Here is a 20,268-nt window from a genome sequence, read left to right as displayed (position 1 = left end):
TCTTAAAATTTTTTAATAGTTTCATTTTGAGGCTTATCATGATACAGATAGGTTTGTCATAGAAAGATGTATAGCTCTGTTGTTGGCATATACACCAATGATAATCTGTGTGTGATTAAGGGCAGTCATACTTGACTAAAGGTCTCGTTATAGTGCAGACTGGCTTTGAACTTATTCTGATGCTCCTGCCTTTGCCTCCTGAGTTCTTAGATTATTGTTATACATTACCACCTGGTAGGTCCTTGACTGTTCCACTGGACCAGAATATACTGGAAGGAAAAAAAATGAACAATGTAAATAATTGTAGAAAGCTAAAGTTACTACATGTAATGATTTATCTTTAGGACTTTTTTATTCCTGTTTTTCTGTTTCAAAAATACCTTCATTTTAATTAATAAGTTCTGGTGTTTATTTTTACTTCTCTAATTACTTAATCTGGCTAAATTACAAATAGACCAAAGTTGACAACTAATTCTATATTGATTTACTCAGTTTGTTTTTGAGGTTTTTAGTTCCAGAAAATAAAAAACTTGGTTACTACTGGTTTAATTGTATCTCACCTTTAATCAATGTTGGTATGTGAATGCCACCCTCCCACTCCATGCACTCTGTGTAATCCATTTTCCCTCATCAGCTGGGTGCCCAGCAATTCAATTCTGTCACTATCCAGAGTAAACACATACCCTGCAGTTTAGTATTCAGTCCCATAAGGCTGTCCTCATTTCATGTCTGTCTTGCCAAGTGCTTATTCTGGATTTATCCCCTCATCCTATCCCCACTTTGTTTGATAATTGGCTGGAATGATTCTCAGAGTTCAGGGAAGCACTTTGCTATGACCAGTTTATTATAAAGCATGTCATCCAGAAACTGCTAAACGAAAGAGAAGCATCTATCAGGGTGTAAGGTGTGGGGAGGGCATGGGACTTCATACCATTGCTACAAAATGTTCTTCCAGATCTCTTTGTGAGAGGTTAATGAAGTCATTGACATTTGAATTCAGTCTCCAGCTCTACTCCGTTCCTCAGAGGTGGTATGTGTATGTGTATGTGTATGTGTATGTGTATGTGTATGTGTATGTGTATGTGTATGTGTATGTGTATGTGTATGTGCCCAGTAGAAAAGTGACACTGACTTTCAGCTCACTGTGATCCTGCCCCACAGTTCTGGTCATCATCCTGAGGCTGTCTAGGAGCTCTTCAACCAAGAGCTGTCTCATTAGCATGGCACTCAGACTAACAAGGGTCTTAGGAAGGTTGTGCCTGGGCCATGGGAGAAAGACAGGGATGTTCTATTGTATCACATCACTGCCATCTCTGAGGAAAGGTCTTCAGGTACCGTACAAAGCATGGGGATGAGGGCTTGAGTGCGATTGCCACTGACCTAGGGGTAATGCCATCTCCTCCGGCGCAGGTTTCCATGGGGCACAGGAGTGTGCCTGATGTCTTCTAGGATTATAGGATTATTTGTGCTTTATTCATTCATTCCTTTACGACATGCCATATAGGTACCTGGCTTGCAGCGATGTCTACTTTTCCAGTGATGAGCAAGCCTAAGCTCTTACTCACATTTTATTATTTTCATCTTTTTATTTTTGACCTGGGTACTGCTTGGTTTTGTTTAGAGTTGGATTGGTACTCTCACATATCATTTGAATAGTTATTTATCTGCATCAGAAATCTGAGACAGTTTATTTAGCCTTTGTGTATGTACATGCATGTGTGCAGTTTTGGACTTTCTTAGTTTCTTTGAGACATTCATGTTACTGTGGGAATTTCCCAGGGAAATTGAAGTGGGCAGACACTGGAGAGTTTTGACTGTACAGTTTTCCCTCAAAATATACAGATTTGGCTCCTATGCTCCCCAAGATGCTGAAGTGCTTCTTATTAAGTAGCACAGTATTTGCAGATACTCATGTCTGTATTGCTTATCACAGCTAGTACAATGCTGCGTGAACTGTTAAACTGTATTGTTTAGGGGATAATGAGAAGAAAAAGTCCATGTGTTGAGTACACATTCAACACAGGTGCAAGTCTTAAAAGTATTTTTCATCTGTAGTTGTTTCAGTTTACAGATGTGGAAATTTTAGATATGGAAGGTAAACTGCATATTGGATAATTCAGGCTAACCTGAGCTATTCATTAACCATGTGTTTTAATATTGGAGTATCTCCAGTAACCTACTGTGTAGCAGTGGGGAGGAGGAAGATGAAAGAAGATTTGGGAACATCATACTCTATGTATTGGTTTTCATATTTTTTTCTAAATTATTGTTTATGTTTTGAGGCATCAAGTGGCCTAATTAACAAAATGTGGAATTGCTGTAGCTTTTACCATTGGGACTTCTCAAAGATGCAGTATTTCTTGAACTTTAAGAAACAGTATAGGCCCCAAAATACCAATTTTTAAAAATGGAAATACTGCTGTGTTTAACTCATAGATTTATTTATTGAATTTTAAAAATATTTAGTAGGAGGTTTGTTTATTAACTGGTAAGCTTAAAGAAAGCACTGGTCTTTGTTTCAAATAATTCCCTTTTTTTTCTTTTTTTTTTCAAGGTAGGGTCTCACTCTGGGTCAGTGTGGCCTTGAACTCATGGCAATCCTCCTACCTCTGCATCCTGAGTGCTGGGATTAAAGGGGTATGCCACCACACCTGGCTTTCAAATGATCTTTATTATACGGCTATGTAAATGTTGTCCATTATGAGAATTCTATATTCTATTATGATGAAAAGATTTCAGCTGCTATACTGACCAGTGTCCTCTAACTGATCTTAAAAAAAAAAGAAGAAGAATTCAAGCTTCATTTGTTTGTTTCTAGGCCCAGAAAATTTCAGGGCAGCAACAAACATTAGACAACACCACAGGAATTACTATACCAATGCTGTTACAAGTTGGGTTTTGTGGCATCTCCCTAATGGAAAATTACAATTACAACATATGATTCTGAAGCAAATATATTACTCATTGTATTGATCTCCTTATGTCTCCCATGATCTTCCATCAATCCCCTCCCTCACCCAAGCTGTCAGTCTTAGATGGGTCAAGAGAAGTGTGAGTAAAGGAACAGTGGTATGGTGACTGTGTTTCAAGAGTTACACCACGCATTGTTGGAAACCTCTTTGCATGTATGTGTACGTGCATTTGGAGGCAGAGGGTGACAGTAGGTACGTTCAGTTCTCCTCTTTTACTGAGGCAGGGTGGCATTTATGTGGGTGCTGGGCATCCAAACTCCAGTCTTCACACTTTGAGTGCTTTACCAACCGAGCCATCACTCCAGAAGTTGGTAGGCTGAGCAAGTGCTTTTGTTATTGATGAGGTTGCATGAAATGCTTTAGGAGGATCTCCATTAACTACTCAGCATTACAAAGCTTATCCACATGGAAGCTGAGTTGTTTTAACTGGATTAATAGTCAACAAACAGATAATGTGCATGTTTTAAAGCAGGGTCTAGAATAAGGTAAAATGTGAATCAATCTTTCCTCCAAGAGTGTTAGAATGTTTGAAATGTGAACTTGTTATTTAAAGACAAAATTGACTTCATCTTTATTTTATTTTGTGTGTCAAGTATCACTTGGTGACAAATAGCTGAGAATGAAACTACAACTGTAAATCTGTCATAAATGAGTTTTTCCTTTTTAATATTTATCTGTGGAAGAGAGGATTTAAAACCTAGTAAGAGGGTTGGCGAGATGGCTTAGCAGTTAAGGCACTTGCCTGCAAAACCAAAGGACACAGGCTCAATTCCCTAAGACCCGTGTAAGCCAGATAGATGGCATGCCCATATTCTCCCCCCCCCCATTTCTCTCTCAAATAAAAATTAAAACCTAGTAAGATCCTTAGAAATCATCTCCTTATACTTTTATACCTTCAAATGAAAACAAAATTGATGTTCATTACTGTTCTCTCTGCTGTGGCAAATCCCTGACAAGAGCAACTTAGGAAGGAAGGAATTGATTTTGCTCAGTTTGAAGGTCTACTCAGTCCATCATGGTGGGGAGGTCATGGCGGCAGCAACTTGAGGCAGATGCTTACATTGTCTCTGCATTCAAGAAGGAGAAAGATGGGTGCAGATGCTCAGCTCACGTTCTCCTTTTTGTATAGTACAGGACTCAGTCCACACAATGGTGCTGTCCACAGTTAGAGGGAGTCTTCCCATCTCAACCTACTCTAGAAACTCCTTCACAGACATGTAGAGAGATTTGTTTCCATGGTGATTATAAATCCCCTCAAATTGGCAATCAAGATTAGCTATCACATTGTTGAGGTATAGGATGTTAATTTGACCAAAGAGAATCAAGTATTTGGTCATGCTGCCATCCATTGATTATTAGCAGCAATTCTTTTGTCAAGGAGCAGATAGTGCTTATCTGAACTTGCTAAAGATCTTGAGGTAAGCCTGTTGATAAAAATTTTGTCAACAAGGAGACAGTAATCATAGACAGGTCACCAGTCCAGTGATGGGGGGAGGAGAAACTACCTAATGATTATGATGGATTCATTTTAATTAATATTTTAGATACATTTAGAGGAAAACATGTCCTGTGTTCCTTGTCAATGTGTTCTTTGTGGATCTCAATCTCCTCACTACCTTTTTTGTTTTGTTTTTCAAGGTAGGATTTCATTCTAAGCCCAGGCTGACCTGGAATTCACTATGTAGTTTTAGGATGGCCTCAAACTCACAGCAATCCTCCTACCTCTGCCTCTCAAGGGCTGGGATTAAAAGCCTGTGCTACCATGTCTGGCTTCCTCACTACCTTTTTTTTTTTTGTATGATAAGAGGCACTGCCATCTGCACTGTTGTCCCCAGTAGTAGTATTGATTGAATGTTGATTGGCTTCCAGGTTGGCCAGCCCTGGCTGTGGGTACATGGGATTCCTAGTATAATTTAAATATTTCAAGTTTGAATTTTGTTTTGTTTTATAGTGAACAGAGTATCTGTCAGGCAAGAGCTGCTGTGATGGTTTATGATGATGCCAATAAGAAGTGGGTGCCTGCTGGTGGCTCAACTGGGTTCAGCAGAGTTCATATATATCACCATACAGGCAACAACACTTTCAGAGTGGTGGGCAGAAAGATTCAGGACCATCAGGTAAGGATCTCGTAAACATCTTTTTAAAAGAGGATCTAGTATTACAAAAGGACTTGGTGTATTCTGAAAAATAAAGTTGTGTTTCAGAAACAATGATCAAAAAATGAATTTGTTTCTCTGTCTTTCCTACCTCTCAAGCCCAAATTTAGATGAAGATTTAGAACTAATTATACAGAAATATAAGTACAACTTTTTCTTTATTTCTTCATTGGACTGTCTGGCCTTCCAGCTAGCTATTTTGGCCATCTAAAATCAATTCAGAACAAACAAAATGAAATACTATGTAGGGGAATAGATAATGTGCTTATAGGATTAATTAAGATGTGGGTTATGGGACTAGAGAAAGGAGTTGAAAGTATAAATTGCAGAAAATTATTGTTAAACTCCTAACTAATAGGAAAATGGTTGGCATTAATGTTGCTATAATAGGTCATATGTAGGGTGACAGCTGAGCCTTTGCCTTTTGGTAATTTCCTATTCTGCATTTCTACTAAAGGAACAGAATTATCTAATTATTATTATTATTTTATAGTCTCTGAGGACCATAGGGGTAGATAAAATGAAAGGTAGATCAGGTCTTACTGGCATTCACTACACATGAACAGTAAGAATTTTATATTATTTATTTATAAGAGAGAGAGACAATATGAATATGGGCACTATGGGCCCTCTAGCCACTGCAAATGAACTCCAGGTGCATCTGGCTTTATGTGAGTACTGGGGAATCAAGTATGGGTCCTTAGGCTTTGCAGGCAAGCACCTTAATGGCTGAGCCATCTCTCCAACCCAGGGTTGCACATACACACAAGGTGGTGTACACGACTGAAGTTTGATTACATGGCTGGCACCAGTTCTCCCTCTCTCTCTCTTTCTCTGTCTCTCTTGATTTTACTTTTGCTCTCTCATCAAGAAAAAAAAAAAAAAAAAGGCCAGTATGTTGCCCTTGTCTCAAAAAAAAAAAAAAATGCAGTGGGATTCAAAGCACTTATAAGTGAAATTTTAAAACTTTATGATAGCATCTGTTTCTTGAAAATCACTATAGAGCATATATTTTATAGGGTTGGTATAATTTTGGTGCCTAAAATAGAAGAACATTTTGAGAGGAACATTAAAAGTCAGTCTCAATTATGAACATACACATAGATAAAAAAAGTCCTCAGTAATGTATTCACTGGTCAAGTATAGCAATATATATGAATAAGATATCTCCTCCTGACCAAATAGGGTTTATCTTTTCTGTCTGTAAGGTTTAATATTAGATAACCGATTAATGAAATTTATCAAGAGAATATCTACAAAAAAAGAAATCTAGGAAAAACATTTGACAAAATTCAAATAAAAGTGGTGGCACATGCCTTGAATCCCCAGCACTTGGGAAGCAGAGGTGGTAGGATTACCTTGAGTTCAAGGTCAGCCTGTAACTACAGAGCAAGTTCCAGATCAGCCTGGGTGAGAGTGAAATTCCACCTTGCAACCCCCCCCCAAATAAAAAGAATTATAAAAGCTTACAACAAATGTCTTACTGAAATCAGATTGAATAGTACTGTCTGGAGTATTTACATTAAACTTATGAACTGTGGGCTTCACCTTTAATCACTGTCACTTAGGGTTGTGGATGTTCTTGTTAAACTGGAAGAATAAAAATAAATGGAAGCTCTAAAATTATAAAATGAAGCAGCTGACCTTATTCACCATGATAGATCTGTTGACACCCAAAATTCCTATTCCCAAGATAAGTTTTTAAAACAGGCAATATTCTTCAGCAATAGTGCTAGATGAGCTCAATATTTAAAGATCAGTACTATCCAAATAAAATTATCAAGAAGCCATTAGAAAATAAACTTTAGAGCCAGGCATGGTGGCGCTCGCCTTTAACCCCAGCACTCAGAAGCAGAGGTAGGAAGATCACTGTGAGTTTGAGGCCACCCTGAGACTACATAGTGAATTCCATGTCAGCCTGGGCTAGAGTGAGACCCTGCCTCGAAAAACCAAAAAAAAAAAAAAAAAAAAAAAAGAAAGAAGGAAAGAAAACATATATATAACTTTAGCTGAGGAGATTGCTTATCAGTTAAAGGTGCTTGCTTGCAAAGGCTGTTGGCCATGGTTCAACTTCCCAACACTCACATAAAGACAGACACACGAAATGGCACAAAATTCAACTTCCCAACACTCACATAAAGACAGACACACGAAATGGCACAAAAAATATTAACTTTATAAAGATACTAGTTAAGGGGCTGGAGGGGGTAGCTTAGCGGTTAAGGTGTTTGCCTACAAAGCCAAAGGACCTAGGTTCGATTCCCCAGGACCCACATTAGCCAGATGCATAAGGGGGCACACATGTCTAGGGTTTGTTTGCAGTGGCTGGAGGCCCTGACGCACCCATTCTCTCTCCCTCGCTCCCTCTCCCTCCCCCCTTTCTCTGTCAAATAAATAATATATATATGTATGTATATGTCTATATTTATATGTATATACTATTATATATATTATATATTATATATATATATTATTTATATATATATATATATATATATATATATGGGATTCTAGTTAAGGAAATAAATGTAATGAACAATTGGTTTCCTTGAATTCTAAGGAACATAATTTGGTGGTTATCAGTCTGTTGTAAGTAGAAGCATGTTATATAATTTGTTAAATACCAACTTTCTGTATTAAGCACTGTTTAAATAAAGCACCATTTATTGGTAAAATTGAATGTGAAAAGAAAGAGTTCCGTTTTACTTTTCAGCACTCATTAACTACTTATGTTTTAGGTATTAAGACAACAGTTTCTGACCTTGAGACAGAGAGACAGTAAAGAATTGATGTTAGGCTTATGAATAAAGATCTCCCATTAAACATTTCCTGTGTGATGCATAACACCAGCACAGCAGGGCTTAAAGGGAGCCAATTTGTTGAAAAGGTAGGGAAGTGATGCTGAGGCAGGCCACAAAGAAGAGTTGGTGCTTACACACTTCCAACTCTGTGATCAGGCGACAGGTGGATAAAACTTGTGTAAGATGTAATGTGCCACCCACCTGGACTCAGGCTTCCTAGGACTATGCCATAGACATTAGGCCATCAGTGAAGTCAAAATCTAATAGTATGTTTAGTGGGGGATCAATAAGTAGTTACTATTAAGTCAAAATATCTACTTTTTCCGTTTTTCTATTTTTCTTTCCAACTAGACTATTTTTAAAAAATATTTATTTATTTGAGACAGAGAGGAGAAAGAGAGAGAGAACAGGTGTGCCAGGGCCTCCAGCCACTGCAGACAAACTCCATATGCATGTGCCACTGTGTATGTGGCTTTACATGGGTACTGGAGAATTAAACCCAGGTTGTTAGGCTCTGCAGGCAAACACCTTAACTACTGAGCCATTGCTCCAGCCCATCAAATTTCAAAATATCATACAGAATATGTTTCTGGCTACTGCAGAATAAATCTTGAAACAGTCAGGTAACTATCAAACCTTACAAGTTTAGAAGTTAAATGTTTTTGTGAGTAATACTTGGATTAGTGAAGAAATCACAGTGAGATTAGAAAAAATTGTTGAGCTGAACATGTTAGGTATCTGTGTCAGCAGAATGGATCTGAAGCTGTAAGTGAAATTTGGACGCTCAATGTTTATATTAGAAAGTGGTAATATGAACTTGGAGTCAGCCTTGGTGCTCATCTCAAGAAGTTTAAAGAAGAAACACTTAAAGCCAAATAAACTAGACTGAGGTAATAATAAAGATAACCAAAATTGACATGATAGAAACAAACTCCCTAAGTAAAGGATCAACTCTGACTCCTGAGGGCAACAGATTGAAAAAAGAGCTATCACAGGTTACCAAGAGTAGGAAAGGACTCCCGAGTGATTCTTTTAGACAAAAACTAAGGGGATGTGTCAGTAATTTTAAAATGCTAATTCTTAGGATAATTTACCAAAACTGATAAGGAGGCCTAGTTCTTCTAAGAAAATTAGGAAGATAATTAAAAGGCATTTAAAAGGAAAAAGAATTTTGGGTTCAAATGCTTTACTGTTGTTTCTGTGTGTGCTACATGCATGTGTTAAACCCAGCCTGTAATAAAATAACACATGATAAAGTGTTGCATAATGTTTTTTTAGAAGCTTAGTAAAAGTGCCAGTCCCCCCCACCCCTTTAAAGTATCAAGGGCTGGAGGACTGGCTTAGTGGTTAAAGCATTTGCCTGCAAAGCCAAAGGACCCTGGTTTGATTCCCCAGGACCCACATTAGCCAGATGCGCAAGGGGTCACATGCATGTAGAATTCATTTGCAGTGGCTGGAGGCCCTGGCACACCCATTCTTCCTCTCTCTCTCTCTCCCCCGTTTCTCTGTCAAATAAATAAATATAAAATAAAATATTCCAAAAAAAAGTATAAGAACCTGGCATGGTGATATAGCATCACAAGTAGGAGGAAGGTATAGTAATATACATTTAGTCTAACCCAGTATTTTTTATTCCTACCATAAAGTTAATTTAAACACAGTTTTAAAAAAAAAATCCTGGGCTGGAGAGATGGCTTAGCGGTTAAGTGCTTGCCTATGAAGCCTAAGGTCCCCAGTTTAAGGCTCAATTCCCCAGGACCCACATTAGGCAGATGCACAAGGGGGTGCACATGTCTGGAGTTCGTTTGCAGTGGTTGGAGGCCCTGGCACGCCCATTCTCTCTCCCTCTCTCCTCCCTCCCTCCCCCCTTTCCCCTCCCCCCTCTCCCCTCCCTCCCTCCCTCCCCCCCCCCCTCTCTCTCACACACACACACACACACAAATAAATAAAAAATGAACAAAAAAAATCTTGCTGGGCTTGGTGATACATGCCTTTAATCCCAGCACTTGGGAGGCAGAGGTAGGAGGATCGCCATGAGTTTGAAGCCACTCTGAGACTAGAGAATGAATTCCAGGTCAGCCTGGGCTAGAGTGAGACCCTACCTTGAAAAGCAAACAAAGATCCTGGTATAGCTGGGTATGGTGGTATAGGCCTAAAATCCCTCCTGTGGAAGCAGGGGTCTCAAATGAATTTGAGACTCACTTGGGGTATGTATCAAGACCCTGTCTCAAAAACAAAACTAGGGCTAGAAAGATAGCTTAGTGGTTAAGGCTCTTGCCTGCAAAGCCAAAGGACCCAAGTTCACTTTCCCATGATCCCCATGTAAGTCAGATGCATAAGGTGGCACATGTGTCTAGAGTTCATTGGCAGTGCTGGAAGCCCTGGCATACCCATTCTATCTGCCCCTGCCCCTCCCTCCCTCCAATAAATAAATAAATAATTAGATATTAAAAACAAAAATACATTAGAAAGGAAATAAACTAATCTCACGCATGAATATAGATATAAAAGTTCTAAACATAGTAAGTAATAGCAAACAAAACTCCAAGGATGTATAAAAATTGTTATTGCATGAATACCAAAGTGATTTGGTGGCTTTGTGCCAGGATATAAGATTGGTTTAATATCAGAAAGTCCACATTAGGGGGTTGGAGATGGCTCAGTGGTTAAAGTCACTTGCCTCCAAAGCCTAGGCTCAATTCCCTGGCCACCCACTTAAAGCCCTATGGTCATTCATTTGTTGTGGCAAGAGATCTTGGCCCACCCCTACATGCACATAAGTAAAAAATTTAAGAACAGCTATCTCAAGAGAGGCTAAAGTACTTGATAAATGCAGTCTTAGCTGTTAAGGAATCAAAGTAGCTTTCGTATTGTGAAAAGGTATAGAAGTATTATATAAAAGATTATCTGTAGGCCAAGTGTGACAGCTCACACTTTAAATCCCAGCTGAGGCTGACATAGGACATTTGCTGTGAGTTTGAGGCCAGCCTGAGCTGGGGGAGTGTGGGGAGAAGATATCTAAGGGTGACATTAAGGAAGTCTATCTTTAATATCAGTTAAAAGATAAAGGTATGGGCTAGAGAGATGGCTTAGTGGTTAAAGTGCTTACCTGAGAAGCCTAAGGACTCAGGTTCAATTCCCCAGTATCCACGTAAGCCATGTACAAGGTGGCATATGCATCTGAAGTTGGTTTGCTGTGGCTAGAGACCCTGGGGCACACATATGCTCTCTCTTTCTCTTCCCCCATCTCAAATAAATAAAATATAAAAGATAAAGATACTTGATATTACCAATTCCTAACCAGTATAAAAAGAAATAAAATGCACAAAGATTGAAAAGGAAGAAATAAAATGATCAGAGCTAGGGAGATTGCACAGCAGTTAAAGATGCATAAAGCATGCTGGACCTGGTTTAATCCCCTAGTACCCAAGTAAAAGCCACATACAGTTGGGCATGGTGGCACACACCTTTAATCCTAGAACTCAGGAGGCAGAGGTTGGAGGATTGCTGTGAGTTTGAGACCAGCCTGAGACTACATAGTGAATTCCAGGTCAGCCTGGGCTAGAATGACCCTACCTCAAAAACAACAACTACAACAAAAAAAGGCCAGATACACTAAGTGGTGTATGTATTTGGAGTTTGTTTGCAGTAGCAAGAGGCTCTTGTGAGCACATTCATCATCATTCTCTTGTCTCTCTTCCCGTCTCTTCAAAGTATTTTTTTTTTTTTTAAAAAGAAACATAGGGGACTGGGAAAATGGCTTATATAACCATTACGGCATTTGCCTGCGAAGCCTAAGGACCAGGTCCAATTCCTGAAGACCCACGTAAGCCAGATGCGCAAGGGGCACATATGTCTGGGGTTCATACACAGTGGCAAGAGGCCCTGGTGTGCCCATTCTCTCTTTCTCTCTGTCTCTTTCTCGCATAAATAAATAAATCTTAAAAAAAAAAAAAGAAATAGGATGATCAGGTATAAATGACATGATTATTTATCTTGGAGAGGAACCTGTATGTAAATCATTGGGCTTAATTTGAGATTTGAATAATTGGAATTAATAAATACCTTAGATTTACTAATAATAAGTTGGAACTAGGCAAGTTTAACAAGGACTCTTGGTATATTATCATTATACAAAAATCACTTCTGTTCATCAGATAGGTAGATTATGAAAAATTTGATACTATTCATAATAGAAACAATAATTTATCAAATACCTAACAGATCCAGTGATAAATGCTTAGATCCCTATACAGAAAATGTTGACTTAACAAAAACCTAAATAAGGACAGTATGTGATACTTAAAAATTAGCCAGTAACTTTATGACATCAGTTTTCCTTAGATTGATCTTTTAGCTCCTGTACAGCCTTAATAAATTGGAAATACCCAAGCATGGTGGCGCACACCTCTAATCCCAGCACTCGGGAGGCAGAGGGAGGAAGATCACCATGACTTTGAGGCCACCCTGAGACTACATAGTGAATTCCAGGTCAGCCTGGGCTAGAGTGAGACCCTTCCTCAAAAAAACAAACAAAAAGGAAACAGACAATCAATATAGTATTTGCATAAAGGGCCAAAGGTAGGCAAAGCAGTGTTTGAGGGAGAGAGTCAAAAGCTCTAGTGGCTGTGAGACATAGTATAAAGCTAAAGTAAACACTAATGTTGGCAAACATTCGGCATACCCACCAGCAAGACAACGTAGTCATACAGACAATTAGAAAAGTAAGTCTCTGGCACATAGAAGTAGATCAGCTAAACATTCACATGAAATAAATAGGAAACTTGAGCCCTTCCTCACACCATAGGCATAAACAAATTCTAGTTGGATTGGAGATGGAAAGTGAAAAGCAGTAACAGGGTTACTAAAATGTTTAAAAGGTAAAATGTAATGTTTTCTTTAGTGGTACACATTGTTTAAACAGGACACAGAAACACACATAAAAGGAAAGCATTGCTAACTTGAAACAAGAAAAGGCAATGAACATCACTAAGACATCACTCAGAGTAAAATAAAGCATGCTATGGGATAAGATATTTGCCACACAACTACCTATAATGAGATCATAGGTAAAGAAAAAGATGGGTAACTCAGGAGAAAAATGGATCAGAAGTTTATCAGTGTAAGAAGGCATTCACAAAAGAAAATAGTTTGATAGCAAATAGTAAACTATGAAAAAGTGGTAATTCACATTAGTAACTTGGGTGATGCAAAGTAAAAACTATTGCTAAAATGAAGACCAGCATTACCTGTGGTGATGCTGCATAGATCTGAAGCCGTTCAAGCTTCCGTACACTGCTGTAGAATGGATCGAACCAATTTAGAAAGCTGCTTGATACTCTCTACCAACGTTGAACATGCCTTCTGTCACCTATGCTAATTCTGGGTGTATACCCAGCAAAAAGTGTGCATGTACCAGGTAGAGTGTTGACAATATATTTGTAGTCACCCCAGACTCTTAAGTAATACAGATGTTCATCAATGTGAGAATGGGTAAATAAACACAGTTTTGCAAAGGAATACTATATATAACAGTGATAATTAACAAAGCATAGCTTTGTGCAATGAGTAGAAGCTTTCAAATGTAATTCTGAAGCAAAGAGGACAGGTATATTAAAACTGCATTAATTCCATTTATACCACATTAAAAATCCTGTAAACCTGGTGTAGGATGTTAAAGGTTTGCCTAGAACCTTTTGGGTGCTGGGAGGAGTTGAGAGGAGCCTTCTTGAATTAATATTTTATTTTTTGTGTTTATACTACTTCAACAAACAAGTTGGAAGGTATAGAACTGCTTTGCTGATTTACTGTTTTAAGATCAAGCCTTGTAGCCATAAGATCTTAACCTCCGTCATTCCCATTCCTGTGGACAGCTGTTACCAGAGGTAACTGTTAAAACCAGTTTTGAGAAACGTCTGTTAGGAACAGGTTTGGATGAATAGTTGCACTTGGGATTTGTGTTGGCTTTCTTGTTTTTGCCAGTGTTTGGCTTCACTTTATAAGGAATCACTGTCTTTTAGGTCGTGATAAATTGTGCCATACCTAAAGGGCTGAAGTACAACCAAGCTACACAGACCTTCCACCAGTGGCGCGATGCTAGACAGGTGTATGGTCTCAACTTTGGCAGCAAAGAGGATGCCAATGTCTTCGCAAGTGCCATGATGCATGCCTTAGAAGTGTTAAATTCACAGGAAGCAGGTAACGTGTCTGTGCTTTCCTTGTATGCTTGAGCTGAAATGCTACGTATACGTTAAATCCTATCTCTTTTTTTTTGGTCAACATTTAAATCACATATATTTGAGGTAATTCTTGAATATTTCTGAAGCTTTTTATTAATGATAACTGTGCAGTCTAGACAGATGATCCTGTGAGTTTAGTCTATAGTTATTTCTTAATAATCACTCCAAGTTACTTATTTTGGTTCATGCTCCTCTAAAAACAACTTTTATTGCTGGAATATGAGGGTCAGTGGAGATAACAAGGTCTCTATGTTGCTCAGGCTAGCCTCAAGGTCCTGAGTTCAAGCAGCCCTTTTGCCATTGCTTTCCACATAGCTAGTACTACAAGCATGCCATTCTGCTCTTCTATGTAGGTTTTTTTGTTTTGTTTTGTTTTGTTTTTCCTAGGAAATATACTTTCTAAAACATTTTCAAGCTCCAACTGATCCTAGGGACATCAAGTAGGACTAGATCTTCCTAGTAAGTAAAGACTTGGCTCTAAAGGTCGTTTAAAGATTTTATGAGTGCCCTCAGGTGGTACCCATCAGGAATTGCATTTCTTCTGACATTGCATGTTGCTTAAAAGGAAGTGTAGTGAATGCCTAGAAGGAAGTATAGATTAAGTCACCTCGCCACCCCCCAGCCCTTAGTATTTAAAACTCTGTATGTGTCATGGACAGGCTCAGTTTTGTCTTGATTCAAGAAACAAAAACAGAAGTATACCCATGTGTGATTGTGCCTTCAAAAAGGTAGTTATTATAATAGGAAATGTTATACGTAAAAGTAATACAACTATGATTACTTTTTCTTCTATTGTAGTAATGCTTTTTAAAATTTGTGTGTGTGAGAGAGAGAAGGTGCACCAGGGCCTTCAGCTGCTGCTAACAAAGTCCAGATGTGTGTGCCCCCTTATGCACATTGTGCACTGGCCTCGCTGTGTGTCTGGCTTACATGGGACCTGGAAATTCAAACGTGAGGTCTTAGGTTTCATAGGCAAGTGCCTTAACTGCTAAGCCATCTCTCCAGCCTCAGTAATAATTTTAATGATATAAATAAAAATCATACATTTTAATAGGAAGGATTATAGTCAAATGAAAATTGGATATTGATGGTATTGGATTTCAAAATCTATTATAAGAGGATTGAAGTATCTAGTTCCTGTGTCTCTTAAATACAAATTATTTAACAAGAAGCTATTTTGAGATCTTGAGAAAGTTTTATGACTCAAGGATGTCCCTTTTTTTTTGACATTACAACAAGACATTGTCATCTACAACTATGTTGGGCCTCATCCTAGCTGTCCTGGAATACGTGCAGTCCATAGGCCACAGGTTGAACATGTCTGTTTTATGTCATTATAGCTATATATGTTTTATGTAAGATTTTCTTTTGAGGAAGTCATTTCCTATAAATAACATCTCTTATAATCATATTTCATCTCTTTTTTTAAAGCTTATGTATTTATTTATTTGAGAGAGAGAAAGAAGCAGGGAGAGAGGGAGGGGGAGAGAAAGAGACTGGGCATGCTTGAGCCTCCAGCCACTGTAAACGAACTCCACATGCATGCGCCCCCTTCTGCATCTGGCTTACATGGGTTCTGGAGAGTCGAACCAGGATCCTCTGGCTTTGCTGAAGAATGCCTTAACCGCTAAGCCATCTCTCCAGCCCGTATTTCATTTCTTGATGAAAGAAACCACTGAAACTTATTCTCATTTGGCTCAGTCCAGAAGCAGCACAGTGAAGTCTGTTTTCATATAGATCATTTATACAGATTGCTGTACATTATTTGTAGGCATCAGTGTTTCTTCAGCATCCTGTCATCAGATAGGTCAGTTACATAGTTTAGAGAGTGTGCATGACAATTAGTTTAGAGAGTGTGCGTGACAACATCATTCTTCCTGTGTTTGGAACAAACTGCTGACACTTTTATTTTTGAGCCTTCAATGGGTATCCATTGCTGTTCAGAAATAAATGTTACTTAACATAGTTAAAATTATTGTTCATGAATTACTGTTTTTTTCTTAACCAAATGGAAAGGATTCTTTTTATCTGTGAGGAGTCATAGTTTGCTTTTAAGATGCAAATGTGTAGTGTTTTGTTCTGCTGCTGATGCTTTGAAATGGAATCTTAATGCAGAGAGATCTGATTACATTCTCTTGTGAAGTAATAAGTACCAATAAGCACTGTTCCACATTGTAGAAAGCTTTTCAAATAGAAAAATGGCCAGTGGCTTCACTTTCTCTAGAAGCATTTTTTTTCTTTAACTTTTTATGGACAAACTCATACATATGGGCAATATGCCCTGGAAGCACACACTGTGTGTGTGCATGCATTATGGGCACATATGCAGCCAGAGGAGCTGGGTCTCTCATCTGAATCCAGAGCTTGACAGTTTGGGTGATCTAGCTAGCCAGTTCCCCTCCAGAGACCACTTGTCTCTGCCTCCCATACTCTAGGATTATAGGCAGCTTATCACACCTATCTGGCATTTACGGGTGCTGGGATCTGATCCCAGGTCCTCATGCTTGCACAAGTGCTTTATCCACTGGGTCATCTCACTAGCCCCTAGGAGAAGCATGGTTTTTGTTGTTGTTGTTGTTGTTGTTTTTTGGTGTGAAAAAAAATGTATAGGATTCTTGAGAGGAGTAGATTGCTTAGTGAGTGAGAGTGTTTGTGTTGTGTCAGCATGGCATCTGACGTCCATCACTACCACTTCCATAAAATACTGGGTGTGGCTGCCCATGCTTGTAACTCCAGTACTGACAGGGAGGGAGACAGGAAAATCACTGGGGCTTGCTGATCAGACACTAACTGAAAAAGGACTAGTTCCACTTTCACTAAGAGACTGTCTCAAGAAAATAAGGCAGAAGAGCAATAAAGAAGGCCTCCACATGTGTGCACCCATCTACATAGGATATACATCTTCATACACAAATGACATACATCAAAAAATGGGGAGGGGGCTGGAGAGATGGCTTAGCGGTTAAGCGCTTGCCTGTGAAGCCTAAGGACCCCGGTTCGAGGCTCGGTTCCCCAGGTCCCACGTTAGCCAGATGCACAAGGGGGCGCACGCATCTGGAGTTCGTTTGCAGAGGCTGGAGGCCCTGGTGCACCCATTCTCTCTCTCTCCCTCTATCTGTCTTTCTCTCTGTGTCTGTCGCTCTCAAATAAATAAATAAAAAATTTTAGAAAAAAAAATGGGGAGGGCCTGGTGCTTGCTTGTAAAGCATGCAGTCTTAGTTCAAATCCCCAGTTCCCACAGAAAACTAAGTGGCACATGTGTCTGGAGTTTGTTTGTAGTGGCAGGAGGCTCTGGCATGCCCATTCATTCATTGATTCTCTCTCTCTCTGTCACACACATATGAATAAATACAAAAAATGGAGAAAGGTATAGTTCTTAGATGAGCTTTGGTACTGTGTCTCTTAGTCACAACCTCAGTAATGGTGAGATAAGCTGATCCAAGTGAGTGTCCTTCAGAAGGGATGTAATTCCTTGTGCAGATCCTCACAGCAGGGTAGGTGTATCTCCTACCCCAGTGTTATTATGCAGGCCCTTTTCCTTCTACCTAAACAATCCTTCCCAGTAATATCACCTCTGAACATGATCATAACTTCCCCTGCCAAAGTTGTTTGCTTTGGGTTTACAGCCAATTCCGTGCTGAAATCATCTGCTGTCTTTCTGCCAAAACCAAGTTGGAAAAGTTTAACTTCATGTCTCTTCTATAAACAAGACAGTAGCCCAACAGAACTGATTAGAAGCAAAAGAGCAAACTTATTCATGAAGGAAAAGAATTCTAGACAGTATGCTTACTTGTTGCTCAGTGTTTTACCTCTTAAACTTTTATTAGTATGTAATAATTGTATAAAACAGTAGGTTTCACTGTGACATTTTATGCATGCATATTTTGATCATATTTACCTTCATTCACCTCTCTGATTCCCCCTTCTTGTTCCACCACTTTTACTTTTGTGGTGATGTAGATTAAACCTAGGACCTTGGTCATGCGAGGCAAGCATTTTACCATTAAGCCACATCAATAACCTCTGCTGTTAGTACTTTTTCAAACCATTTTTCCTTATTCAGTGTTTTTGTTTATAACTGTGTAACACTGGTCAACTGTCAGTGTCAACTGTTAGCATTATTGGTAAAACCCTCCTTGATTTTCAGACATAAAGGTTATGGGCATCTTTCTGTATACAAAATCTTTTGCTGGAGCTCCATGTGTGCATGCATATTGGAAAGGAAGAAAATGGGCTTCTCCGATTAGCGCAGGGCCAAGGACCCACAGCCATGAAGGTATAGAGCTCTCCAGAGCAGAGTTTAAACATTACTAACCCTTTCTTGCCCAAGCCAACAATTACACAATTTTCTCTTCCTGTTTTCCTACCATCCTCTAAAGTCTTCAAAATCTTCAAATTTATTTATTTTTGTGTGCGTGCCAGGGTCTCTTGCTGCTGCAAATGAATGCTTATCCTCCAGACTTATGCAGGTGGCTGGGGAATAGAACCCGGCTGTCAGATTTTGTAAGCCAAGCACCTTTTGCCTCTTAAGTCATCTCTCCAGTCCTATTTTCCAATGTTTTTTTTTACACTTTTTATATTTATTTAACAGAGAAAGAAGGAGAGAGAGAATGGGTGCACCAGGTCTTCCACCACTGTAAACAAACTCCAGACACTTGCGCCCCCTTGTGCATCTGGGTCCTTTGGCTTTACAGGCAAATGCCTTAACCGCTAAGCCATCCCTCCAGCTCTCCAAATTTTTTAATCAGGAAAACAAGCCAGTTTCTTTGAAGTCATCATTGTCCCCTGCACATGATACTGTGTATATATTTTAATATTTTCAATTTTTTTATGGAAAGGTGGGTGGCAAGAATGTTTTCCTTTATTTTGTTTTTAACATGATGTGCAATTATCTAATATACTGGGAAGTACAGGAGGTGCTAAATACAGTGTGTTATATTTAGAATTTTAAAACATCACATGCTCTAACTTTTTCTTTAAAAAAAGAAGCTGAATTAGTACTCTTCCTTTTATGCCAAATGCTGCAGTATGTCTTTGTCTTTCACCAATGGAAGTGAGCTCAAAATTAAATAAGTATATTATCCAGACCAATAATTTCTTTTATATTTATTTATTTATTTGACAGAAAGGGGGGAGAAGGAGAGAATGGGCACGCCAGGGCCTCCAGCCACTGCAAACGAACTCCAGATGCATGCACCCCCTTGTGCATCTGGCTCACATGGGTCTGAGGGAATCAAACCTGAGTCCTTTGGCTTTGGAGGCAAACAACTTAACCACTAAGTCATCCCTCCAGCCAAGACCAATACTTTTTGATTTCTGTATTTTTCATCAAATTTGTAGGTCTTTAGCAATAAGTTATATAAGCTGTCATGTAGATTTTTATAGTGATTAGTCTCCAAATTTGCACAGCCTTGTTTTAAAGCTTTGTAAAAGGTTTAAAGACCTTGAAAGTAGGAACTATATCTTAAAGTCTCCCCCCCCCCCTTTTTTTGAAGCAAGCCCAACAGACTGGCCTTTCTTTCTTTCTTTTTTTTTTTTAATGCAAGAGAGTGAGAGCGGGAGAGAGAGAATTGGCGCACTAGGGCCTTCAGACACTGTAATAGAACTTCAGACACATGTGCCATCTAGTGCACATGTGTGACCTTGCACAATTGCATCACCTTGTGTCTGGCTTAATGGGACCTGGAGAGTCAAACATGGGTCCTTAGGCTTTGCAGGCAAGTGCCTTAGCTGCTAAGCCATTTTTTATGCATAGCCAGTTATATTATTCTGTTGCTTTTGTTCTGCTCAGTTGGAAAACCTCAAAATATTGTGCCATTAACTGTGAGACTACTTTTGCTAGATTTTATTTTTTAACTGTTGGGAATGAGAATGTAACCAAAGACACCCACCTTATGGTTGAAATTTTAACCAGATTTTATAATTACATTTGAGTTTCTAGTAATTTTTCCTCTTAATATAGATTTGGCCTGACATACTTTCTAAGATGAGCATTTCATAAGTTATATTTTCTATACCATTTAATCTTTTATGGACATGTTTAGAATTAATTGGATTTTAATTTTTAAAAGCCAAAGTGTTAGAAATACTTTGTTTCTAG

At 38.8% G+C, this 20,268-nt stretch overlaps 1 protein-coding gene across 1 annotated transcript in view; it reads left to right on the top strand.

The window, feature by feature from the left end:
* Nucleotides 1-20,268, top strand: part of Enah (ENAH actin regulator) — a 143,300-nt gene that overhangs the window by 58,123 nt on the left and 64,909 nt on the right. The window contains 2 exon segments of the mRNA XM_045149890.1: nucleotides 4,924-5,089; nucleotides 13,950-14,127. Coding sequence (XP_045005825.1) covers nucleotides 4,924-5,089; nucleotides 13,950-14,127 — 344 coding nt within the window.

This window comes from Jaculus jaculus, chromosome 1, assembly GCF_020740685.1.
Source record: "Jaculus jaculus isolate mJacJac1 chromosome 1, mJacJac1.mat.Y.cur, whole genome shotgun sequence".
NCBI lineage: Eukaryota > Metazoa > Chordata > Mammalia > Rodentia > Dipodidae > Jaculus > Jaculus jaculus.
Note: the sequence above shows the minus strand (reverse complement) of the source record. Positions and strands in the feature narration are given on the sequence as shown.